The following is a 25,871-nucleotide window of genomic DNA, read 5'->3' on the forward strand; positions in this document are numbered from 1 at the left end:
GGTGTTAACTGTGTGTTTCATTGCATGTACTGCTGCACTGGGGTCAACACCTGCATTGTACTGCACCAGTTGTGGGAAATCCAGAGTTTTGGCATCAACACAGGCACAGTTTTAAAACACAAGAATAAAGATAAAGGGTGGTACAAACACATAAAAGTATTGATCCCTAACTTTTTTTTGTTACTTTTTAATACTAACATTTTAATTCTACTTGTTTTATAACCTTCCTGTGTACTCCTCTTTAAATACATTAAACCTATCCATAGTTTTAAACCAGCACATTAAACTGCACAATTCCTTATCATCACACAGTGGAGAATCACAAGGAAACAATAAACGTTCAGCCACCTGTGCTGTGTGTGCTGATGTGTGATATTGTGATTTTATCTCACTGATAGAGACTGCCCTGCTGTGTTATAGGAGGATTTAAACACATCTGGGAATTTTGCACTTAAGTTTCTTTTTGCTTTGATAAAATAAAGACAAACTTTGGATTTAAAGCATTAATACTTTTATTGGTAACCAGCAAAATATATTTTTCAAAGATTAAAATCACAAATATGTAAAATAACATGTTAAGATACTACAAAAATGTTTAAAAGAAAAAAAAAGGAAGAAGAAACGAGGAATCATGATGGTGGACGTAGGTGCGAATACACTAGGACTTCAACGATAGAATCAAAGTTTAAATTAACAATATAAGAAAAAGACTAACAACCAAGCAAGAAGTTGAGGTGAGTTTCAGGTGTGTGTGTGTGTGTGTGTGTGTGTGTGTGTGTGTGTGTGTGTGTGTGTGTGTGTGTTTAGAGAATAAAACCAAAAGCTAACAAACATGCTGTGCCAGGTTCATTGGTTATATATCTGGTGAAAAAACTCAAAGTGCCTGCAGCATTACATTTGATTGTATTTTCATCCAGAACATTCAAAAGCTCATTTACATTCATGCCACATTCTCTCTGAAGTTGTCTTTCTCTTGCTCTCTCCTTCTCCCCATCTCTATCTATCTTTCTCCTTCTCCCTTTCTTTCATTCTTTATTTCATCTCTCTTTTCTCCTCTCTTCATGTCACTGCGTTAGCAGGGGTTGATGCGCGAGGGGTGATGGCTTCTCTCTGCGGCGTCCTTGCTGCGGTTTTGCTGCAGCTGTTTGGCTGTGATAAAGAGAGTAAAGAGGAGAAGTTTTCACACTAATTAGAACACAATAATGAAATGCTCGGTAAAAGCCACAGTGAACGCGAAGGTCAAACAGTCAGTCATATAAATTGAGTGGCGTCTATTAGAAAGCATCTGAAAGAAAGTGAGAAGATTACTGGAAGGAGGGATTTTTTATTAGATAGAGGAAAGCTAAGAACATTTACCGCTCACACTCGCAGTACTTCTTGGGAATCTGTAACTGCTGGGCACGCTTCATGGTCAGGAATTTCCTCTATAAAACGAATAGAAAATGATCTAATTACACTTTTCTGTTGTCACCATTTCATCATTTCACCGTTTTAATTATCGTTGAAGCAAATGAATGCTTTTTGAATGGTTTTCTTCATCTACCTTCTTTCTTTTGACCCTCTTGCACATAATAATGATAAATATGACCAGGAGGATCAAAACCAGGCAGCCAGCTCCCAGTGCAGCCCAGACCCACCATTCAAAGCCAAAGAGCTTTCCAGTATCACTGGATGCATGGTCACTCTTATCTGGTCGAGCATTATTGTTTTTCTTTGGGTCTGGGAATTTGGAGGGTGTAGTTGTTTCAGGAGCAGACGCTAAAAAACAACAAAAACAAAACATTATTATTTTAGATTTGTCCATATAAGTAGATTTTGAGGTCAAACTAACAAATACAAGTTTCATACACCAGTAGAAGAGTTCATCCAGTCACCAAAAACTCCCAGAAACCTCCGCTCCACCGACTCTCATCTTGTCATTGCCCACAGACTGTGGAGTCTTTTAAGAAACTTTTAAAAACTTTTTTTTTATTTTCAAAGACATATGTGTGTTTTTATTCTTTTTATCAGTAATTCTACAGTGATTGCTCTTACTGTTTATAATTTGTAGGTTTTATTTTTCTTTTCTTGTGTAGCACTGTGAGATTTGATTTAGTGCTTTATAAATAAAATGCATTATTATTATTATTATAGAAACATCCCTACCTTTTACTGTGATGGTCAGACTTTTTTGGTAGGCCACTTCTTTATAGGTCACGTGACACTGCCAGGTACCTCCATCTGAGACGACTAGAGGTTTAAGTTGAACTGTCTCTTTACTGATGACTGAACCATCTGGCTTGCGCCACTCCACTTTAGAGCTCTGGTCCAAAGCTTTTACCAGACACTTGAGCGTGGCCTCACCGCCCACCTCGAGCTCACCAGAGGGAACGACTGAAACTGGCAAGATGTACAACATGTGTGTATGATAAGAGACTTGGAAAAGACACATTGATCGTTGGTTAAATAAATAATTACTATTTAACAACAATCACAGAAATAATAAACAGTTTGATTTGTTTGACATTTTCTGTTTTAAAACAAACATAATTGTCCACTGAACAAGAGTTACATATGATTATTATTTTTTTCTTTATTTCTTTTGTGCCTGGGTCTGCTACTCACCTGAAACCACAGCAAGTGTGTGTTTAGATGTTTTTCCATCTGCTTCACATCTGAACTCTCCAGCATCTGTTTCTTTCACATCAGAGATTTCCAGATTTGCTAGCTTTATTCTTGACCTCTTGGCAATTTCAATGTTTCCTTCTCCTGAGCATAAATACAAAAATGCAATATTATAAACTGTGAACGACACAGAGACATATTTCAAAATATTTGTATTTTTATTTTTGTACGTACCTCTGGCTGGAATATTACTCATATATTTAACATGTCTAACCATTTCACTTCCTTTATACCAAAACAGCCAGTTTGTGACAACGTTAACTCCACACTCCAAGTTAACTTTCTTCCCAACTTCTGTGATGAAATCTTTTCCAGCTGCAGAGAGTGCACAAAGCACTGAAGAGAGAGAATAACATCCATTTAAACACTATTAAGCTTAGCCTTAGATATTTGCAAGAGAATGTTACAAACTTTTTAAGACAAAAAAATGGCTGATGTTCACTTCTTTACATTAGTTCACAAAGAGGTTAAGATTTCATCAAGCTGGGATGAGTAAAACAAAAGTTTTATTAAACAACCTTTTATTCATGCATATTTTCTCAAGTATATTAAAAGATATTGTTAACCCTGGAAACACACGACTCATTATTATTTACTTTTTCAGGAATAGACTCACCAAATCCAAACCACACAATCATCTTCATTCTGTATCTTTGGATCTGAGAGGAAAACATTAAAACACATAAATGGACATTTCCGGGAAGGTCAGTTCATGAAACAGAGAGTTTAAACTCAATCCTTCAGAGTGGGAAAGTGAACTTCATCCATTTTATAAACACACCACACAGCTTCTGTTTGACACGAGTGATTTACCAAGAAACATGAACTCTAACTCTAACAAGCTCTTACTTCCCCACACCACACACACACACTTCCTTTCTTTCTGTATTTCTCGTAATAAAAAATACAAATTTAGCTGCATATAATATAATACAGAGAATAATGGAAGTGAGAAAAATTTCAGTATATGCGGCAGCTCGTTTAATTTCCTTGATCAATGATGCAGTTTTCAGCTACTTCCGGAGAAGTTACAGTTTCATCTGAAGGTGCATCAAAAACATGATTTTAGCAAGTTTACGTGACGTTTTATTGCTGATGAACAATGTAAAAAGATGAGAATTCTCATCGTAAATATTTTTGTCAAATGTTTTGAGGTCATTAATTGAATAAATAATTATTTTAATAAGATGAAAAGCTTATTTAAACCTTTGTTCATTTCAGAAGAACATTTTTCGTTTTTATTTTTACTCTGGATAAAATAATCCGAGCGGTTGATTAATGTTAAAGAACTGGATAAAAATGGTTCAGAAGTTTCAGTTGACAAAGTCTTATATTTAACCCTTATGATAGTTGATATCAGTTACTTAAAATCTAAATAAAACTTTTTCTACAGTTTAAGTGAACTCAGAATAGCTGTTAAAAGAAACGTTGAACGAGAATCTGAATAAACAAATCCTTAAAGAAACAATAGATCACATTTATTTTTTCTACATTTGTTAGAAACATTTCATTTAGCTCCCTCATAAAAGGCATAGAAGAAAAAAAAGGGATGATAGTAATTATATAAAAACAGGAAATTTCATCCACATTCAAAAGAAAATTTGTGCATTTCTCATCGAGTTTGATCTCCATAACGGCACAAAATCGGATCCGGAAGAGTTACGTTACATTTATTGACTTAATTATGCAATTTAAATTCTTAAACATGTAAAAAGTTTGAGATCTTACCTCAATGTTAAATCAAAGCAGTAACTTTTAATCTGCTATTAAAAGCAAAAATCTTTCCTCATCCTCTCTCTGCTTCACCTTACATCAAAAAACAAGCGTGCAAGGATGCAAAACCTGTAGAAGGCGGAAGAGAAACCTGCACTTTGGAAAGTTGTAGGCCAATGTAAACCCCAGCTTCATGTGGGTTTGCTACTCATGTCTGTATAATCTTGCAATCTAGGCCTGGCAGTTTGAACAGAGTTCTCATCAAATTTAAGCATGTTTTGTATGATCTGTGTAACTGTGTACTTTCTCTGTGCAATGACAATAAAGTTTTTATTCTGACTGATAAACAGACAAAACTGCTGATCATGACAGATCCTTGCTAAATTTGTTCTCACTTGTAACATTTTTTTATAAGGTGGGATCACAAAATTGAAAATTGAAAACAACTAGAGAAGTAAGAAATAGAGAAGCGAACAGGAGGTGCAGAAGAAAAACAAAATGAATCATTAACAGAAAGGCAATTCTTTATTTGTCACAGCAAAAGTAACAAAGCATTTGTTTTCCAAATAAAATCTAAATCAAACATCAATCACCCTCGAATCACCCTTACCAAAACGTCTGAGAAAAATAAGTTTATTTGCTGTTTTTTGTTTCTTTTGTGTCACATCTGTAATATTTTAATTTACCAACATTTTCTTTCAGCCAGTGAAGGAGAAGGAGCCTGAAAGCATCATACTTGACTGCAGAAGGGCAGTGACTACTGACGGCAGTGGAGATCAATAGTCAGGACAGATTAACGGTGACAGTTGAGTAAACTTTTTAGTTGGGAGTAAATGGACTTAGACGTCAAAGCCTCCATCATTTTGGGGGTTTTGTTCCCTAAATTAGGTTTACTGAATGATCTGAGTAAAACCTGGACCACCTGCTTTTAACAGGTCTCCCCTGGTTTTCAGTTTTACTCAGCAAAGTTGCCGTGGTAACAACTAGAATTTGTACCTTCAACGGGCCCATCTGTGGTTTGAAAGAAACATCTCCCCACCACCACCTAATCTGTACATCTACACCAATATATTGAACTGTGTGTATAAGCAGTCTGAGATATTTACACTTTTGTCAGTTGTGAAGCAGCCAGGGCATTTGTAAGAGCTTGCTGTTGTGTTTGTTAGCATCCACATGTTTTCTCTTGAAATGAAACCCTCTTTTATCTCATTCATCCACTCGGTAATAGAAGTAAAGGTATCCCAGGTCTTTGGGAGGTTTATCTGAAGCACACACCTTTTGATCATTGAAGATGGCCCATCTGTTAAAATACACACAGAAAACACACAGTCTGTAAACACGTAGAAGACATGCAGAGGACACGAGTACAGATGAGACCATTTAACAGTATAAACTAAATTGTGTCTATGTATTTGTAAGTACAAATTCATATAACACACCAACCATTACCAATGTTACACCGTGAACATGAGCGGATGTGGGAGGATTTTTATATATATATATATATATATATATATATATATATATATATATACATATACACTACTGTTCAAAAGTTTGGGGTCACTTTGCCATGGGATTCAATAGGGAAGTGACCCCAAACTTTTGAACAGTAGTGTATACTTTTTTTTTACTAGTAGCATGGTGCCCCCTGCTGAAACATCTTAAAATTGTGCAACTTTATCACATTTCTACACGTGCCCATTAAGGCATTTTCCCACATCTGATAAACCCAGTGAATTAACAACCAACCAGAAAAAAAAAATCTATTAATATATTTTCTGTTGGTAACCTTTTTGCAGTTCTTTTTCCTTTAAAAAAAATATATGCATATTTTATATAGATTCAGTTAATTTTCTTGTTTGTTTTTCTCAATATTTTAACAATTGAAAACACCAGGTTGACTCTTTAAAACTGCAAAACATCATTTAAAGTTATGAACATAGACAACAAAACACTTACTGCTGGTCCTACTTAATGTGGCAGATGTAGTGGTCACACATGGGATTCATCCCCGTACGACTGATGAAGGCAAGTAACTCGTCCTCTGGACAAATACAAAAACATGAGTTGTGACTGTAAAAATACATACATATAAATCACAGTGTAACAGATTATAATGAAAAGTCTGTAACTACTATTGTTCACATCACTGTTAGTACAAAGTTAGAGAGCAACGATTCTGACTGCATCCTCTGTCTGTCCTCTCCTGTGTTCTTACTTCCTGGGCCGTCTCTGACACGAGGTCCAGGTGGATGATCCCTGCCACCCTCGCTTTCTGCAGCAGAGCGACCTCCCTCAAACACATCCATGTACTCCAGGTCATCCAGGTAACAAAAGACACAGTCTTCTGAATGGTCCAGAACATTACTCTGGAATAGGTGCATCAATGAAAGTAAATAATTTAGGTGTGAAAAATGAAGGACTGAGTAAAATATTAGCTTTTTTTATTGAGTATCTCAAATGCAAATATTAAGTTAGAGGGTGAAAAACTTATTTGTATAGTACTTTTTATGTACAAGACAATTCAAAGTGCTTCACATAAAACATTTAAAGCATTACAGCGGGGTGCAGGAAGCAATAACAAGCATCAAATACAGACTTTAAAAGAAACTAAATAATTTATTTGATCTTCCTATTTCAACAGCAATCTCAACAACACTTGAATGACTGTCATCATCTACCTTCTTTCTTTTGACCATTGTGCAAATAATGACGACAAAGATGATGAAGAAGACCAAAACCAGGCCGCCAGCTACCAGTGCAGCCCACACATGCATGGGAAGGCCCAGCAGCTTCACATCATCACAGGTGTGACAGTCAGTCTCATCTGGTCAAGCAAAGATGGGAGCCGCCACGGCAGAGAGAAAGAATCACAATCAGGGATGAGTCTCTTCATGTAACATGTGAGAATGTGTAAAAGGTTCATTAATCTTCTACCCACACTGTACACAAGTTGACTCATAATTTTCCCCAGAGGTGGAACTGGATGGTGCAGTTGTCCAAGGAGCAGACTCTTAAAAAAGAAAAATAACATACAAATAGAATTTGCAGTGAAACTAGTACAAGCTTCAAGTCTCATACACTAATAGAAGAATCCATACCACATCCAAATCACAGGTTTCCCTGCTCTATAAATGCAGTTCATCATTACCATAAATAAATGCTGATTCAGCCTGAGAAACAGCTGTTTATGGAACTTTCACTCCAGAGAGAAAGTAAACCTTTAACAGGGATGATGTGTTAAAAATTCAACTTTTGGTGCTATAACAGGTAAAGACATAAATATTAAAGACTTAAAGAATATAGAATCTACTTCCTTTACATATCTTCAGTTATACAGTGTAAGGGATTCATTTTGTAATTGTTTACTATGTCTTTCAACTTCTTGATGGTGCAGTAGTGACACTATTACAGTACTTGAGTTCTACATGACTGCAAAACAGGAGATTTATCGCAGCATTAAATAAAGTTAATAATAGATATATATATCAGCAAAATTTAACAGTTTGTATATGTTTGCATTTTCTGTTATTAAAAGTCATGTAACTTCACTGAACAAGTTACACTGTTTAACAAATGTAAAGTGCTTTATAAATAAAATGCATTATTACTATTATTATTATAGAAGCATCCCTACCTTTTACTGATCAGTATTACATCAGAGTGTTCTGGAAATTAAATCACAATTTTTGTCTGTTCTACAAATTGAGCATAAGGAAAATGCTGATTCAGCACGTGAAACAGCTGTTTAGGATCAGTCCAGACAATCAGTCTTCAACATGACAACAGGTGAAGACATATAAATATTACAGACTTAAAAAAACGGTAAGATCCACATCTTAAGTTATAGAGTATAATGGAACAAATGTTTTAACTGTTGTTGAACTTTGATCATTTTAAATTTTTTAATGAATCCTTCACCTTCTTGTCTGTGCAGTAGTGATACTTCTAGAACATGTGTGTATGATAAGATATGTGGAAAGGACACATTGATCTTTGGTTAAATAATTAATAATAATAACAACAATCAACAGAAATAATAAACAGTTTGATTTGTTTGATTTAAAACAAACATAATTGTTCACTGAACAAGAGTTACATATGATTAATATTTTTTTCTTTATTTCTTTTGTGCCTGGGTCTGCTACTCACCTGAAACCACAGCAAGTGTGTGTGGAAATGTTTTTCCATCTGCTACACATCTGAACTCTCCAGCATCTGTTTGTTTCACATCATAGATTTCCAGATTTGCTAGCTTTATTCTTGACCTCTTGGCAATTTCACTGTTTGCATCTCCTGAGCCTAAATACAAAAATGCAATATAATAAACTGTGAATGACACAGAGACATATTTCAAAATATTTGTATTTTTATTTTTGTACGTACCTTTGGTGGGAATATTACTCATATATTTAACATTTCTAACCATTTCACTTCCTTTATACCAAAACAGCTGGTTTTTGACGTCGTTAACTCCACACTCCAAGTTAACTTTCCCTCCAACTTCTGTGATGAAATCTTTTCCAGCTGCAGAGAGTGCACAAAGCACTGAAGAGAGAGAATAACATCCATTTAAACACTATTAAGCTTAGCCTTAGATATTTGCAAGAGAACGTTACAAACTCCTTAAGGAGATAAAAAGATGGTTATTTCTGATGTTCGATACGTTACATTATTTTACACAGTGGTTAAGATTTTATCAAGTTCACCTGAGTAAAACCAACTCATTACTATTTACTTTTTTTTTTTTTTTTTTTTTTTTAGGAATAGACTCACTCACCAAATCCGAACCACACAATCATCTTCATTCTGTATCCTTGTATCTGAGAGGAAAACATTAAAACACTTAAATGGACATTTCTGGGAAGGTAAATTCATTAAAGAGAGAGTTTAAATGCAGTATTTTAGTGTGGGAGAGCGAACGCTTCATCTATTATATAGACACAGCACACAGCTTCTGTTTGACACAAGTGATTTACCAAGAAGCATGCGATCCCTTGCAGGGGCGTATGACAAAGTTCTGGGCCCTATGTACAAACCATCTTGTTGGGCCCGTGCTGACTTAATCAGTAGTTCTGATGCATACTTTTCCCATAGTACAAGACACAGATAATAAATATGATCTAAGTGTCTTCCTGTTCCTCTTGTTTCCTCTCCTCAACCTCCTCACTATCTGCACAGCAACCTTCACTTCTCTGTTCTCCACTTATATCTTCTATCTCTTTCTTTGCTACAAGGAGGACAGAACCCACACAAGCTAGATAGATACAAAATGATCTTAACCTGCTACCAGATGTAGGTGTTACTAAGAGTCTTTAATCTGAACCAGCTGCAGATGAGTGTAAACTGAATAACCACTGCCTGCGTGAGATTACCTTGTCTCACATCCTCAGTGCTACCATCTGGACACGATGATGGACCCGCTGCTGTGTTTGAAACTAAGGACCCTGTGGTTGATGATGTTAAACTTTGCTAATAATGATAAATTGCAATGTTAAAGCGGTATTAAAAGGTTCAATATATGTGATTGTTATCAATAAGCCATTTGCTAGGCTACACCAACAAACACACGAGTCATGTTTGGTACTGAACCTCCTGACTGTGAACTTCTGCTCCATATGTTAGAACAAGCAGGCTGGGCAGCTTTCTGATTCATGTCACTGCCTTATTTTATAGTTAACAAACATGAATGAAGTAATTCAGTAACAATTATATGACCTTTTTCCAGGTTAGATATTTTATAAGGTAGGCTACAAAATCTGACTCAAAAGCACCAACAGTATCAGACCGACTATTCATCATTCACTGTGGCCTTAAAGTTGGGAAATTGCCTTTGTTTTTTGTTATTAATTTAAAAAAATGATGGCAGATAATTTTTTTTATCAACATTACAGACTTTTGGGTCTGGTGCATTCAGTTCTTATTTATTATTTATTTATTTATTTATTTCGGCATAGTGAAAGTAAATAAAACATATTACAGAAAGGAAAAAACAAAAAAAACAAAGACCGAAAGGGTGTAGGCTGAAGCTAGTAGCTTATAAAATGCCTACCCATTACTAAAACAATGTTACCAATTTGCTATAATTTACTAAATTGACATTAAAAAAAGATTTACATCATTTCCCCAATTGCTAATAAGAGCAACATTTAAAAAAAAAAAAAAAAAAAAATTACCCACATCTTTAGAATCCTCAACATACATGGAATCCATTGATACCAAATATTACAGATTACTGGGAAAGGGCTAAAAAATCAATACAAATTGGAACCGTTATTCAATCTGAGGTCCGTAAAAGTCAAATGATTGTTGGTAACAACTCAGATGAATTTCTGATAGTAATCTATTTGTGTTGTCCCAAAATGAATCCCATCGTGTTCCCTACAGACAACTGCAGCTGATACCAGCTCAAACTGTTGGTCCAGGTGCTGCTCACCTCAGAAGCAGCTGCCCTCGCTTCATTTTCTTAGGGTTTCTTTTTTCTTTCTCCCCTTTCTGGTATCCAGACTTCCCCGTCTTTGGTAAATACATGACTTTCTCCTCTGGCTGTCTCACTACACTTGGTTAAACCAAACTGTGCTGGTGTACACTAAACCAGTTTGGACAATTTTAGTGGGGTGATAGAGCCCTCAAAGAACATCCATCATTCTAAGTTCAAAATGTATTATCTCTCCATCTTCATTCAAACTGACTTTGATTATAAATTTTATAACAGAAGAACATTGTATACACACTCATAATGAAATTTGTGCATTTCTTACTAAACTTAATTACTGTGACTGCACAGAATCAGAACCAGATGTGCTGCATAAAAATTTAGTTTCACAATCTCGATTTTTAATATACTTAGAATAAGTTTGAGATCTTACCTTAATTTTAAATCAGAAAGTCTATCAACGTCATTGAACACAAGAATCTTTCCACATCCTCTCTGCTTCACTTCGAAAAACAAGTGTTCAATGATGCAAACCTGTAGAAGGCGGAAGAAACCCAAAGAGAAAGTAGCACTTTGGAAAGTTGTAGGCCAGGGCAAACCTCAGCTTTGTGTGGGTTTGCTGCATATTACTGCATAAGCTTGCAAACTAGACCTGGCATTTAAAATGTCTCTTACAAAGCTGAAGCAAGTTCTGTATAAAGGCTGAAAAAAAACAAAGAAAACAAATACATTAATGATGACAGATTCTCAGTGAGTTTCTTTTTAGTCATCACTAATTTGAGCGATGTGAAGTCATAAGAAAACTAGAAGTACAAAGTAGAGGCAAAATAAGCCCGAGGTACTGAAGAAAAAGACGATTCCTTAACAGAAAGACAGTTCTTTATTTGTCACAGCAGAAGTAACAAAGCATTTGTTTTCCAAATAAAAACAAAACAATCACCCAGGAATCACTCTTACCAAACCTTTAAGAAAAACACGGTCATTTGGTGTTTTTCGTTTTTTTTTTTTTGATTATTTTTTGTGACACATCTGTAATATTTTAATTTACCGACATTTTCTTTCTAATGGTGGATGTTGAGACATTTATGCTTCCACACTCAGAGGAGGCTGCATCAAGATGGAGTCACAACATCCAGCTGCAATCAGCCAGTGAAGGAGAAGGAGCCTGAAAGCATCATACTTGACTGCAGAAGGGCAGTGACTACTGACGGCAGTGGAGATCAATAGTCAGGACAGATTAACGGTGACAGTTGAGTAAACTTTTTAGTGGGGAGTAAATGGACTTAGACGTCAAAGCCTCCATCATTTTGGGGGTTTTGTTCCCTAAATTAGGTTTACTGAATGATCTGAGTAAAATCTGGACCACCTGCTTTTAACAAGTCTCCCCTGGTTTCAGTTTTACTCAGCAAAGTTGCCATGGTAACAACTAGAATTGTACCTTCAACAGGCCCATTTGTGGTTTGAAAGAAACACCCCCCCCCCCCACCACCTAATCTGTACATCTGCAGCAATATATTGAACTGTGTGTATAAGCAGTCTGAGATATTTACACTTTTGTCAGTTGTGAAGCAGCCAGGGCATTTGTAAGAGCTTGCTGTTGTGTTTGTTAGCATCCACATGTTTTCTCTTGAAATGAAACCCTCCTTCATTTCATTCAGCCACTCGGCGATAGAAGTAAAGGTATCCCAGGTCTTTGGGAGGTTTCTCTGAAGCACACACCTTTTGATCATTGAAGATGACCCATCTGTTAAAATACAGAGAACACACAGTCTGTAAACACGTAGAAGACATGCAGAGGACACAGGACCATTTTATTTTACTATATAAACTAAATCTTTGTGGGTATTTTTATGTAAATGCTCACATAAAACACATACAATAAATAATTTTACACTGAACATAGACAGATACGGGATAAACTGTGTTTAGGCACTTTCCCAAATCTGATTAATCTAGTAAATTTACTACCAATCAGAGAAGAGACACCTCATCTATTAATATATTTGCTGTTGGCAACCTTTTTGTACTTTGTTTCCTTTTGGAAGAAAACATAGAGCTGATATCAATTTAATTAATTTTCTTTAATACACTGTTCTCAATATTATAACATCTTTTTGATGAGAGCTCTCTGCACAGGGGGCAGCATGAGTTACGTTCAGTACAGAAGATCTTTGCACACATTAGGAAGCACGCAATCCTAACATGAAGCATACCAGAAACACAGGGAAAAACTCTACCAAGCATTGGCATCAAAAAGAAACACAGTTCAAACCAAACACCACTAAATGGACATCACGTAGCAAAAACATGAGAACAGCACTGTCAACACCACTTTAGAGCTTTTCCTAATTTTTCAACTTCAAGCACACCACACAAACAAGGTGTCGTATGAAAGCACAGACTTTACTGATATTAAAGACGTTTTTCTCATCACTGTGACAAAAATTCTGCACACCACTTTTACAATATTAAGGTCTTTATTTTAGAAAATATGAACTTTGATTATTAATATGAGAGAGTACAAGTCACTAAAACCTGCAAAGCTTAGCAATTTATACTTCAAGAATTTTGCAGTGGTGGTAGCAGATTTGCTTTTTTCCATAAGTTTTATTCTATTCTATTCTACAGTCATTTAGCAGACCCTTTTTTCTAAAGCGACTTACATTTGAGAGTATGAACAACACAAGCAAGAATTCAAACAAGATGGGACGTCATCATTACGTTGTAGTCAGACTGCTGTGAGTCCAGTTGGACCCAGGTGCTGTCATGTAGTGCTAGAGGCAGTGAATAACTTTTTTTTTAAGTTTTTTTTTTAGTTTTTCTAAGTCATTTTGTTTAAATACAAACATCACAATTTCATCAATAAATATCAACTTCGGTATAAGTGCACACAGCTTATTCAGTACTTGGTTGAGCCAAAGAGCTGGACAAATCTTTCTAACTCATTCTGTAGAAGAGTTAAGCTAAGTGTGGAAATGCTCCTTAAACAACTGAGTCTTTAGCTTGCTTTTAAAAGTGGATAAGGACTCTGCGGATTGGACTGAGTTTGGTAGATCGTTCCACCACCGGGGGACAACAGAGGAGAAGAGTCTAGCTACTGATTTTGCGCCACGTTGTGGTGGGAGCACTAGGTGTTTTTTGCTGGCAGAGCTTAACTGTCGAGAGGGAGTGTAGCTCTGGATTAAGGAGTGGAGGTAGACAGGAGCCGTTTAGGTTATTGTTTTGTAAGCCAGAAGCAGAGCTTTGAATTTGATGCATGCTGAACTGGAAGCCAGTGAAGAGCAAATAGCAGCGGAATGACATGAGCTCTTTTGGGATGTGCTGCTGCATTCTGGATCATCTGCAGAGGTTTATTCCTTGATTGTACAATGACCCAATGCACTTTACTGCTGGGGGGAGCAGCCTGGCCCTCATGCAGTATATGTGAAAATATCACAGCATGCATGTTTAGAAGGGCAGATGGTCTGGGATGTAGTGCCTGATTAGTTTACAACAAATTAGATTACTTTGTATTGTTTTTCTAGATTTTCTTAATGTGTTTATGAAATTTCAGTTGCGGGTCAAGAAACCAACCCAAGAGATGTAAATTCTGTTACAGATTGTATGTTTTTATTTAGCAAATGCATTTGGAAACTTTGTTCTACATTTTGTTTTCTAAAAGAAAAACACATTTATACTGTCTTAGGTAGCTGATTTTGAATGAGCCTCTCACTCATATTCACTTACTAGGAGTAAGTTATTATCTGGTGGAACACTTTTTGGGAGTCCTGTTTAGACCTGGACATTCTTTCATATGAGACTTGAATATGTTGGACAGCTGTCCTGGTGTGGTGCAGACTTGTTTACTGGCAACAGTTACTATGGTAACACAGCAGGAACTTATTTAGGCTACTTTGATGGAATGGAAGTTTCACTTCGATGAGCCAGGCTTCTCGAAGTAAGCGAGGCTTTCCCTTAATCCTGCTTCATGGAATACTCCTCAGATTCACTTTCTCAGCTTCTACTTTTGCACAGTTACTTATCGGACATTACTTTACTCATTCCTAGATGAACTGGGCTGCTATCCTCGAGCTTTCACTGAAAGCAATGACGTTTAAATTTTCTCCTGTGCTTCAGTTGAATTTGCTCTGAAGCAGTAACGTATATCTTGTTTCTGACACTTCTATAGTTATGTCGCTTTCTTTTGAGACTAAGAGTACACATACAGCCCTTGTGAGGACATACTTCATTTATTTGGGTGTGTCATTTTGGACTGGAGGCAGAAAATAAAGGTCTCAACGTGAAAACGGCAAAAAATTATTAACACAAAACACTTACTGCTGGTCCTTCTTTATGTGACAGACGTAGTGGCCACACATGGTGCTCGTCCCCATGTGACTGATGAAAGCAAACAACTCGTACTCTTGAGAAAGACAAAAACAGTTCATTTGTAACTATAAAAATACATATACAGTGGTCCCTCGCTTATTGCGGGGGTTATGTCCTGAAAACACCCCACAATATTATTAATTTTTCACAACTCAAATGCATGTTAAGGCCTAATTATCTCTCCTCAGAGTGTTTATAGACCTTTCCTAAACTATAAAGAACATTTTCAACATTCTCACACACTTTATACACTCTCAAAAAAACCTACATATATTTAACAACGTGAATTTCTTAATAATCTCAATCTTAACAGTGCATTTATGTTTACCGACCCAATCAAGAAACAAAGCAGTGGACTGATTCCTATACTAAAATTTGGACATAGAAAGGTTGAAATAGTATTTACATAAACTTAAATATGCTGTGCTGTATACAAAAAAAACGTGACACAGCGAGACCGCAGAAGATGAACCGCGATATGGCGAGGGACCACTGTACATATAAATCACAAACAGTATAAAAAGATTACATCAAAAGTTTGTGACCATTTTTCTTCTCATCACTGTGAGCACAAAATCACAGAATTATGATTCTGACTGCATCCTCTGTCTGTCCTCTCCTGTTACTTACTTCCTGGCCCGTCTCTGACACGAGGCCCAGGTGGAGGATCCCTGCCACCCTCGCTCTCTGCAGCAGAGCGACCTCCCTCAGACACATCCATGGACTCCAGGTCATCCAGGTGAGAGAAGATCCAGTCTACTGCACGATCCAGGACATTACTCTGTAACAAATCCCACAATGAAAGCATATGATTAGGTGCAACAAATGAAGGACTGAGTAAAATATAAAATTTTGATTCAGTGTCTTTTCATTGCAAATATTACACTGAAGGCCCAAAAACGGCTGCAGCAGTCCATCAGAAAATAGAGAAAGTGAAAATTAATTTCTTAATCATGTGTTAGCTGCATTTACAGCATCTGAACGTAGATTATGACATATTATTAAAACCTTAAGAAACAGTCACTCAATAAACTTTATTTTCACAATATTAAAAATGTCATAATCAACACTAAAATGTGTCCTAATTGCACATCAGAAGAAACATGGCACCACTGTGCAGAAGTGGTTCCTGCAACAACATGAGACTATTACCGAAGCCAACAAAAGCTCTGCATCCTTTGTTAATTAAATGTTTTGGGTTTGAATGCAGATTTAATCTGGTCTGTGGGAGTTTCCTTTGACAAATTCCACCCTGCCTCTAAATATTATTTGCACCTGTTTGGATATGTCTGTAAAATTGTATTAGCTGATGAATCTGTCACTGAGGTCCAACATTGCTGTTTTAGGGCTTTAGAGACAATAAGCTGAGTGTAACTTTGACAAGAAATTGTGTTTCCACACACAACAGAGAAAATCTACAAAAACAAGGAAAACTTGCTGAACTATTATCCAACTTAAAAGAGGACATATGGTCGGTTTCAGATGTCTAACTGATGAAACTTTGATTCTAACCGTTGCTCGGAGAGCTTTGGTTGCCTGATCTCGACTGAAGCCCATGGAAACGATTGTTGCCAGGTGCTCCTCAGACAGGCTTTCTGTGGGTGTGGTCCCAGGTCCCGAGCTGCTGCCTGGCAATACCAGGGGGGCTGAAAAATCTGCAGCCAATCAGAAAACAAACATATGAAGACTGACAGGTGATCAGTTAAAAAGCTGACGAAGGAATTCCTGATTCACACACACCTGGATCATCCATGTGGCCCATGATCCAGTTCATGGAAGAATCAATTCCAGTGTTCCCTGTGTAGTACACTGCCTTCCTGCAGGCCTCCAGTGGGAATCCCATTTCACATAACTGGGACACAGTGGAGTCATCGAGGACTGGAGCTGAGAGTAAGGTGAGAGGGCTGTATTACTTGGATGTACGCTGGAAATGTGAATTTTAGGTTATATGATTGACTTTTTTTTTTTACACAGTTTACAAAAAGAAGAAAAAAAAACACAGCACATTGGGAGGAAAAAAAACTAACACGATGGTATAAATTATATATAAACTTAAAAGTCACATTATATGAAGACTTCTTAGAAATGCCGATCAAATCAACTCATATGATGCAAAAAGAAGAAGTAAGGCAACGGAGGGACTCATGAAAACAGAAAGACAGAAAAAAGAACAGAAAAGAAACGAGTGGACCAGTGTCACAGAAGGAAAAAGAGCAGAAATGACAGACTGACACAGCAGTGGGGAGTAGAGTGAGTCGTCCTCCTCGTTGCCATGGGAACCCAGGATACCTTTAACCTCCACATCTGGGGTCATGAGTGGGGGCGGGGCAACCTCTGGTAGAAGCTCCTCCCCTGGCTGCTGGCCGGTTGCACGCAGAGCGCTCAGATCCAGAGTATCAGGAACGTCGATGCTCACGTCTGCACAGAGAAATCGTACATCATAAAACAGCTTTGATTAAAAAATGACTGATAATGTGCAGTTTGTAAAGATCTGTTCCACAAACATTAAATAGCCTCACCCAGTTTCTTGGGCACCCAGTCAAGGCCAAAAGTAAACTTCTTAATCTGGATAACCAGGTGGTCGGGGAAAGAGGCAAAGCGGGTCGTTCTGACAGATGAAACAAAATCTGGCATTAATAAAGACACATTTTTAAACTGGGTCTTATTTATCACTTTCAGTGTGATTGATCGTCTCTCCCCATACTTGGTAGCAGTAGTCTTGGCTTGAACAGCTGAGCTCCAGAAGTCTGTGAGGATTTCTGGTTCACTGAGAGCTGCCATACAAGCTGTGAAGGGGATTTGTGCACGCACTGTAGGTGCTGATGAGTCTCCCTCCTCACGGCGGCGCTCTGCCTCCTGAAGCTCCTCTGTGATTTTAAAAAATAGTCCATCGGTTTAGTAGCCTCATTTAGTTTTTTTTTTTTTTTTTTAAACTTGCATTATGTTAATGACTTAGACCTTAAGGTTTTGCTCTCAGCAGTGAGAACAGCTTTATATCGCTAATCATGTATAAAGCTGGAGTCCATAAGAGTCCATCAGCTCCTCACCTGTGTTTGTAGCCTGGTCCATGGGTACCGGCAGCTGTACAATGTAATCCACCCGCTGTGTGTACTTAGCTTTTTGAGATTGCTGACACACAATCCGCTCCTCTACAAGGAACCTGAAGGCTTCAGATGGGTTTGACCCAGAGCGACAGTTTCTCTGAGACAGAAAGAAAACAGATTGATTTAGGAGGGAGGAAGACTGAGAGGTAATGGAAAAAAAAGAAAAACAGCTTTACCTCCACCATGTTTATGAAGTGCAATAAAAACTCCTGAGCATCCTGTTGTCGATTGGTGGAGAACTCTGGGTGACCTCGTCCAACAAGTGCCTTAAACATTTGGGGTGCTATTCCAATTTGGTCTCCCTGCAAAAAATAAATAAAACAAAGAGCTAAAATTTGGTTCGGTCTCATTCGTTTCTGAGAATAAATTAACTGATAGATATCTGTAAACGTAGACTTGTAAATTCACTGTGAGTGAGCATTTCTTTTTACCCTGGGTTCAGATGCACCATTTTCATCTCCAGGGTCTGGTGCTGGTTTAGAATACTCTCCTGACAACAGACCATAACCCAGCTTAGCTCTGTGATGAAAAACAAAGCTTACATCAATGCACATCCAAAACAATACCAGAGAATCTCACAGGAGGAGGATTTGGGTATAGGCCTTGATGTATTTCTGGCTTTCAAATCGTACGGTGGAATGTCTAATCGTGAAGGAGCTTCTCTGGTTTGAATACAAAAGCTTTTTAACCACACAGCAAAAGCTTAAATTATTTAAAATAAAGCCACATACTAATCACTTCAGGTACAATTTGACAAAGTAATTTAAGTAAAAACATGACAATATAGTGTAAAAGCACATCTTGTGTCGACTGCTGAAAGTCTGCTGAAATATGGAGACATGCTACCACTAATCAATATCTTAATATAATTGTTTTCTTTTGGAAACGGAGCATTTTATTGCAAATGGTCTCATTTTTGCATACAAGCAAAATCTGTATTACAACTAAAATATATGCAGCTGAATTAATATATAAAAAAAAAAATCTAACTGAACTGATTTTTTTAAACCACAATTAGATAAATTCAGAAAATGAATATTATCAAGCCCTAAAGAGTTTAAACAGGACACAGAAGAAGCAAACCATTTTCTACAACACTGGTACAGAGCTTAGCCAGGAGTCTCTATAAACCTCTCTAGTATAAAACAGAATGTTTTGATTCATAGAAATAACCCACAACAAAAAGCCAAAAATCACATTTAAAACAACAATTGTTTTAAAAGACACCTTAAATCAGCCTTGTGGCTGGCAGAGTATGAGTGTATTTACTGGTATTTAAAAGGATTTTTCCCCTTTTTTTTCCATTTGCTGTGTTTTGCAGTTTTAATTAAATATTGGAACATGGGTTGTGTGTGTGTGTGAAAATGGCTCCGCTACAGGTTTAAAAAGTAAAAACTTTACACTCCGTAATCTATTATATCTAGCTTTCAGGCATGTCATAATTATACAAGAGCTTGTCATACATAATGAGGACACTTACACTTGGGTTTTGAAGTCCTGGGTTGGGTCGCTGGGTGCTTCATCAATTATCTTGTCTATGTCTGACACATACCTGTAAGGCAGTGATAAAAAGGAAATGAAATAAGTCTCTGCTTTCATTTCCTTTCACGCTACAAAAAGCAATAACTGGTAGGGAAAACAGGATGGGGAATATTAAAAATATAAGAGTACTGACTTGCTCTGAACGTCTGGAATGGTGAAGAGCACTTGCATGACAGAATTGAGGTAGCAGCTGTTTCCCAGGTTCTTCATACCCGTCAGGCCAGGACCAAAGAGGGGCCGCAGGGTGGCACCAGACTCCTGAATTACTTCCCACTCTCCTACACGCTGGTTCACAGCAATCTCCAACTCTGTCATCGTCCGCTCAGTCTGAGAGCAGAGAATTCAGGGAAGAATGTAAAGTGCAGGCAAATGAAATTTGTTGTGAGAGTCCTGAGACGTACAGACTGATGAGCAAATCTAGCCTGAATGTGGAAGTAATGAGAGGAAGCAGATGAGCAAGAAACAGATAAATTGCAGTGCTGAGAGCTGTTAGAGCACTAACTCTGCAATACGTCCGTACTACATTAGCTGCATTGCCACTTTACTGTTTAGCAGTTAAAATATAATTTGATATGAATTAAATGCAATGTAAACCATTAAAAAATAGACTGTAAAACAGAAAGCCAGTGACTGAAAGCTATTAATCTATACAATAAGATTCAATTTGTTTTATAGCTTTTTCCCCCAGACTTATTGGCTTTCTAACACTGCAGCTAAATCTCAGACTACTTTGGTATTACCACATATCAATAAAATCCAATACCTCTGGCAAAATTTGTAACACTGCTTTTGTACCAGGTGGTCTACAAGAAATTGATCTTATACTGAAAATTGAAATAAGAAAGTAAAGAAAAAAAAAACTGCAGTTTGCAACTGCCAATAAGTGAACAATAACACAAAATGAGTCTATTTCCATTGCAAATCAACATCAGCACAAAACTTACTTTCTCCATGGTCATCATGTCGATGCCAAAGTGAGTTAGGTGCTCTGGTAACTTGGAATCCAGCACCATGTCATCTTCATCATAGGAGTACACATCTGGACATGAAAAAATGGTGGTGGCAGTTGAGGACAATACAGACAGTTGTACATAGTAAATACATTTCCACTCTAGGAGAGATGAACTGAATACAGAGATTCTCCACATTGAAAGAAAACATATTAAACCCATTTTTTACAAGCTGACACAATTTACCAATCTCTTAATGAAATGTTAAAATAATTTATAAAATAAACACAGCTGTTGAGAAGCAGCACAAGTGTTGAACCACTTGGGAAGAGATGCAGTGAGAGGAAACTGGATGACTCTATAGGGTGGAGTAAGTTTACCTCACAAATACGAGTGGCTCACAAAATGTCACAAATATAGGAAGCCCAAACCAAAACATCAGGGCTGTTTTTGTTTTTGAGCTGGCAGTGACTTAGGGCAACACAATAATTACTATCAAACACAGAATTAATTTTTCTTTTAATATTTTTACCATGGAAAAATTGTAAACACGTTTTCTACGTACCAGCGCCATCAGGAGTGATAGTACCAAGTTTGACGGCAAGTGGGTAGCCTGTCTCCTGGAAGTGGAGCAGGGCGTGGTTGTTGCCCCCAGAGCCATCAAAATACCTACGACCACACAGCACCTTCCCATCTGTGAGGTTCATCCAAAGATTCTCCTCAAGGTCACACACTTCACACCGCCAGCCACTACAATGGAGGAAAAACAGAAGAACATCCAGCACCTGTCAAAAGTCTAGATACACCTACCCACTTAAAATATTTCACTCATACACTATCCTTGAAGTCACAGTGTGTGTTTTAATGATTAAACAGGACACCAGGATCTGTAGTAAAAATATACTGAATCAACTGTTCCTCAAAGAGAAAAATACAGTCATGAGATGTTTTAAATGCTAGAGGATCTTCAGTATGTCCAGACAGTTTCTTTACTCTTTTTTCAATTTTGAATTGAATATAAGATCGGCTGTATTTAAAATCTCCAAGGAATGTTTTACAGTATTTAACAAACAGATGTGACTTCACCTGGGAGGGATTTTGAGTCCGTTGTCAAGCTGTTTGAGGTCAGCAGCATGCCTTGACTCCTGTCTCACCTCTCCATCCCACTGCTGAACTTGTAAAGTATGAGACACTGAGTCGGCTGCCATGATACCTGCCATTGACAGTGACACCTAGAAGTGCAGCATATGAATCAGGAGGCAAAAATCAGACTTGAGTAAGAGAGTTCATGATGAAACTTCTTAACTAAATTTATTTTAACTTAAAGTTTATAATTCAAAATCAAAGATCCCTGTTTGAATATCGCATTGTTCTCAGAGAATTTACCCATTTAATGCATCTTTAATCCTAATTGGTAAAACATGGTTGGATGTTACCTATGTTTGCAGCCTTTGTAAGCTCTCAAAATGTTTAGTTTTTCTTTTATAATATAACGATGCAGTGTTTGGTACCATAAGGTTGTGCTGATGCCAGCTCTGATTTTGTACAACTATTTATTGTCAAAACACCTCACCCGTTCTCTCACAACATCAGGCATTGTGGCAAGGTCCTCTGAAGTCACCTCCTGTCTGTCTGGTAAAATGACCACCTTCACATCCTCCTCATACTGCTCCTGGTCAACATCAAAACCTCCTTCAATCCCTGGAAAGAAGAAAAGTAAACAAATAAGGTAGATGTGTTCCTCACAAAAGACGACACCTGCATAATCGTTGTTTGTATATGGTGGTATGCAAGAGTTTGGGCACCCTTGGTCAAACTTTGTTACTGTGAACAAGTAATGTGATTTTTCAGTCATAAAAACCATGGACATATCTTATCTGACAGCTAAAGTCCTTCACAAAGTCTTTGCAGACTCTGGAGTGATGCACACACCACTACAACACAGTGCAGCAACACCTTTGTGGAAAAGTTTTAAGAAAAGAACTTGTCCAGAGACATTACCACAATATTCTGTTTCACAGCTTTGCAAATGAAAATGCAAAATGGGGAACAATCTCACAAAAATAACAACTTCCACTGTTAAGACTGGAGGGAGCTTGATCATGATTTGTGTTGGTGTTGCAGCCAGTGGCACAGGGAGTAATTTACAGGAAAAGGCATGAATGAGTTCAAACACAAATCAAAATCCATTACGCAGAAAATCCATTATGCAGTAAGTGCAAAGTGAAGGTTTTGCCATAGCCCGCTTGTTCATCTAAACTGAACACTACAGAACATATAAATATACTTGGTACTTTTGCAAAACTAGAAGTTTTTTGCTAAAAAAAAAACAAAAAGCTATTTATTACTAAAGGACAGATGAGCAATTAGATTTTCCAACGGGGGTGTTTCAAAGTAGATTTGTTTCCATTTGCTGTTTTAAAACTTTGGTAGATTTAAGTACAAACAATGTTTGAGATGTAAAAGAAATGTATAATCTTAAAGGGACATTGTGTAACATTTTCTGTTGTTTACTGGCCAAAATCAATGTTTGCATGTGTGTTATCATTGGTGTATTATGACCTACGCTAATGATATGACACACTATTGTAAATGAAAAATTTTAGATTTGTTTATACACATGACGGATAAGCCGGTAGGGTAGCACCATGACGGTCTGCTATGTTGAAACTACAGCCACCAGTAAGGGACAAATAACACCAATGCAGAATCTCTGCTAGCCAGCACACAGTGATTGAGACACAGGAGAAAAAGATAAATGAGAGTGGCTTATTACCCTGTCAAGTTGTAAAATCTGTTAAATTATTATTGACAAAAATGCAGGATCGTGTATATACTACAGCAGCATGGGTGCCGTTTTCACCATTGCCAAGAAAGTGAAAAAGACACTTAAAAGGCAGTGTGACCAGGTGATACAAAAAAGGAGGATCAACATCGGGCTAGCATTCCCCAGATAGAAGGAAAAAGATTTTAAAAGGAATGCAGAAGTTACCAGCTTTCTCCCTGACAGGTCAGTCAAGAGTATTGCCTAAATTAGTGTAAAGCTAATGTTTTTCCATTTGGTTTTCTTAGGCAGTGTTGCTCGTTACCATGGGCAGCATTACAGTAGATCCGGCTAAAAAACACCAGCCTCGTTGTTACATAAGTGTATGTTTACGTAGCTTCAGTCAATTTTATAGTCACTGTAAATACCGGCTTTTAGTCACAGTAAAGCTGGACTAAAAGCCGGTGGGAAGTCTTTATAAGCTGGCTTTTACTGTGTCAAAAAGCTGGTGCTGCACCAAGGCCAGTTTCCTTTATAAGATCTGTTTCTCCTGTGAGAACCATTTTCCTTCTAAACACAGGGGAACAATATCTGACAGATTGATGTGATGCAGTTTGCAATATTTATGAAATCACAAACCTATTCACCTGATTGAAAACTCCACGAACTATTGGATGACATGCTTTCATCAGTGTTGTCGAGGCTTTTTGAGACATGATGGCTAATGTTGTTGCAATGTGTGTTTGAGAAAGTGAGACGCTAGAATGCACTATACATTAGAATGGGATATATGATTCCAGTAATTCTTACACTTTAAACTTATTAAGTAATGGATTCATTTTTCTTGTTTTAGTTTAAACAGAATTTTGACCAGGTCTGCAAACTTTGGCAGGTCCCTGTAAATACCTATAGGTATATACCTACCTATAGCCAATCTGGTGGGCTTTTTCTTAGGTGGGTGTCCAGAGCCTGAGTTGTTGTCATCTTCCTTCTAAGACAATAACATAAAATATCAGGTCAGTCTTTATATGAAATAACTGAGCATGGATGGAAAATGTTTGAGATTCAAAGATAAGTACTGAAATCTACCTTTGCCTTACGAGTCCGGATGATGTGCAAATAAGCTCTCTGGCCAGCCCGAGCATGGTGCCTGTCCACATACTGACTACCAAAACCCAAGAAACTGTTCATGCACACATACAGGCCTCCTTCACTCTCCTGTAAAGAAAGCGTAGGCAATGACAATTGTCACAACTTTGGTCTTGTCTCTCCCCACCGTGTTTTAAACAAACGAAACTACAGCTGGATACAATGAATGCACATGACAAAGCAGCACTCACTGTAACCTGGACTGATGTAGCTTTTTGAGTATCTGGTAAGTTTTACCAATCAGCAACCCGTATTAATTTATATTACACTTGTCCATGGGAACTTTAACATATAAAAAAAGACACACTATGAATAAAATTGCAAATAAACTCACAGCTGTGAGCATAAAACGGCTCAATTAGCTTGTTTGCCAATTTGACAGACCAACAGTGCTAGCAAAAATGCTAGAGCAGCTAAGTTTCCATTACAGTGCATTATTAGCTTAGCTTGGTGCTAACTTGCTACTTAGCTAAAGCAGAAAATAACATAAAGCAGTCCGTTAAAGTGGGACAACGCAGGCAAAATGTCATGTTACACTAAATCCGCATAGACAAAATAGATAAGATAAAAATAATCTGCTTTAGTGATTGTCTAACGATGTGATTTACAAAGAGAAGGCTCACCGGCGAGGAAAATGACAGGGCGCATTCGTCTTTGTGGACACGGTCCCCGGGCTTTGGAACGCGAATTGTGGACAAAACCGACATCAAAACCTCACCAACGTCAGCCATGGTGAGCTCACTTGTACTAGTCACTAAAAGTCAGTAGGACCCTTGATCTCCTTAGTTTGTACACCCAGGTTCTCGATTCCCCGGCTCGGATGAGCGTCCGTTGTCTAACCCGTCTGTCGCCGTCTGTGTTTGCCTGAATGAATCGTCCACAGTGCTGTCCCTGCCCCGTGTTGAGGGAAGGCCGAACGCAATGGTGCTTAGTTCGTTACCTTAATCCATAAAATATTAACACTAGCTGTTATTTTTGCAATGCAATACATTTGCATTCCCACCACATATAACATTGTTAATTCACTTACTGAATCACATATGCATGGGGAATTGGAACATTTGTTAGATAAGATTCGTTTATCGCCATAACAAAACAAAACATTCACATCGACGTAAGCTCCTTTACTTGTACAGTTACGGTAACTTCCGTTAATCCCAAAACGGCTCACTCTGGCG

General features: G+C 37.5%; 2 protein-coding genes across 7 annotated transcripts; both read right to left on the minus strand.

Annotated features, from left to right (window-relative positions):
• Positions 1 to 496: 496 nt before the first annotated feature.
• LOC121641222 (T-cell surface glycoprotein CD4-like) lies at positions 497 to 11,555 on the minus strand. Of its 5 annotated transcripts, XM_041987240.1 has the most exons (9): positions 11,250 to 11,555; positions 9,161 to 9,203; positions 8,767 to 8,928; positions 8,533 to 8,682; positions 7,322 to 7,393; positions 7,062 to 7,207; positions 6,599 to 6,749; positions 6,340 to 6,424; positions 4,894 to 5,677 (listed from the first exon to the last, which is right to left on the minus strand). In XM_041987240.1, the coding sequence occupies exons 2-8, from the start codon at positions 9,186 to 9,188 to the stop codon at positions 6,348 to 6,350; spliced, it is 786 nt and encodes a 261-aa protein (XP_041843174.1). In that variant the 5' UTR covers positions 9,189 to 9,203; positions 11,250 to 11,555; the 3' UTR covers positions 4,894 to 5,677; positions 6,340 to 6,347. The 5 variants fall into 5 exon arrangements, with proteins under 5 accessions (XP_041843172.1, XP_041843173.1, XP_041843170.1 ...); XM_041987238.1 differs by lacking the exons at positions 4,894 to 5,677; positions 6,340 to 6,424; positions 6,599 to 6,749; ... (1 more) ...; positions 7,322 to 7,393; positions 8,533 to 8,682 and adding exons at positions 497 to 1,149; positions 1,357 to 1,424; positions 1,544 to 1,758; positions 2,146 to 2,379; positions 2,605 to 2,748; XM_041987239.1 differs by lacking the exons at positions 4,894 to 5,677; positions 6,340 to 6,424; positions 6,599 to 6,749; positions 7,062 to 7,207; positions 7,322 to 7,393 and adding exons at positions 497 to 1,149; positions 1,357 to 1,424; positions 1,544 to 1,758; positions 2,146 to 2,379 and having other exon boundaries at positions 8,533 to 8,676.
• A 122-nt stretch (positions 11,556 to 11,677) lies between these two features.
• On the minus strand, positions 11,678 to 25,778 carry LOC121641220 (ubiquitin carboxyl-terminal hydrolase 5-like). 2 transcript variants are annotated; one of them, XM_041987233.1, is made up of 20 exons: positions 25,317 to 25,778; positions 24,634 to 24,762; positions 24,469 to 24,535; positions 22,354 to 22,481; positions 21,867 to 22,012; positions 21,346 to 21,530; positions 20,775 to 20,869; positions 19,964 to 20,157; positions 19,769 to 19,840; positions 18,720 to 18,807; positions 18,465 to 18,590; positions 18,232 to 18,385; positions 17,889 to 18,051; positions 17,704 to 17,792; positions 17,417 to 17,602; positions 16,925 to 17,068; positions 16,697 to 16,839; positions 15,815 to 15,965; positions 15,134 to 15,218; positions 11,678 to 12,560 (listed from the first exon to the last, which is right to left on the minus strand). In XM_041987233.1, the coding sequence occupies exons 1-20, from the start codon at positions 25,422 to 25,424 to the stop codon at positions 12,467 to 12,469; spliced, it is 2,547 nt and encodes an 848-aa protein (XP_041843167.1). In that variant the 5' UTR covers positions 25,425 to 25,778; the 3' UTR covers positions 11,678 to 12,466. The 2 variants fall into 2 exon arrangements, with proteins under 2 accessions (XP_041843167.1, XP_041843168.1); XM_041987234.1 differs by having other exon boundaries at positions 17,474 to 17,602; positions 25,317 to 25,774.
• Positions 25,779 to 25,871: the final 93 nt, after the last annotated feature.

The sequence above is a fragment of the Melanotaenia boesemani genome, chromosome 6, assembly GCF_017639745.1.
Source record: "Melanotaenia boesemani isolate fMelBoe1 chromosome 6, fMelBoe1.pri, whole genome shotgun sequence".
Taxonomy (NCBI): Eukaryota; Metazoa; Chordata; class Actinopteri; order Atheriniformes; family Melanotaeniidae; genus Melanotaenia; species Melanotaenia boesemani.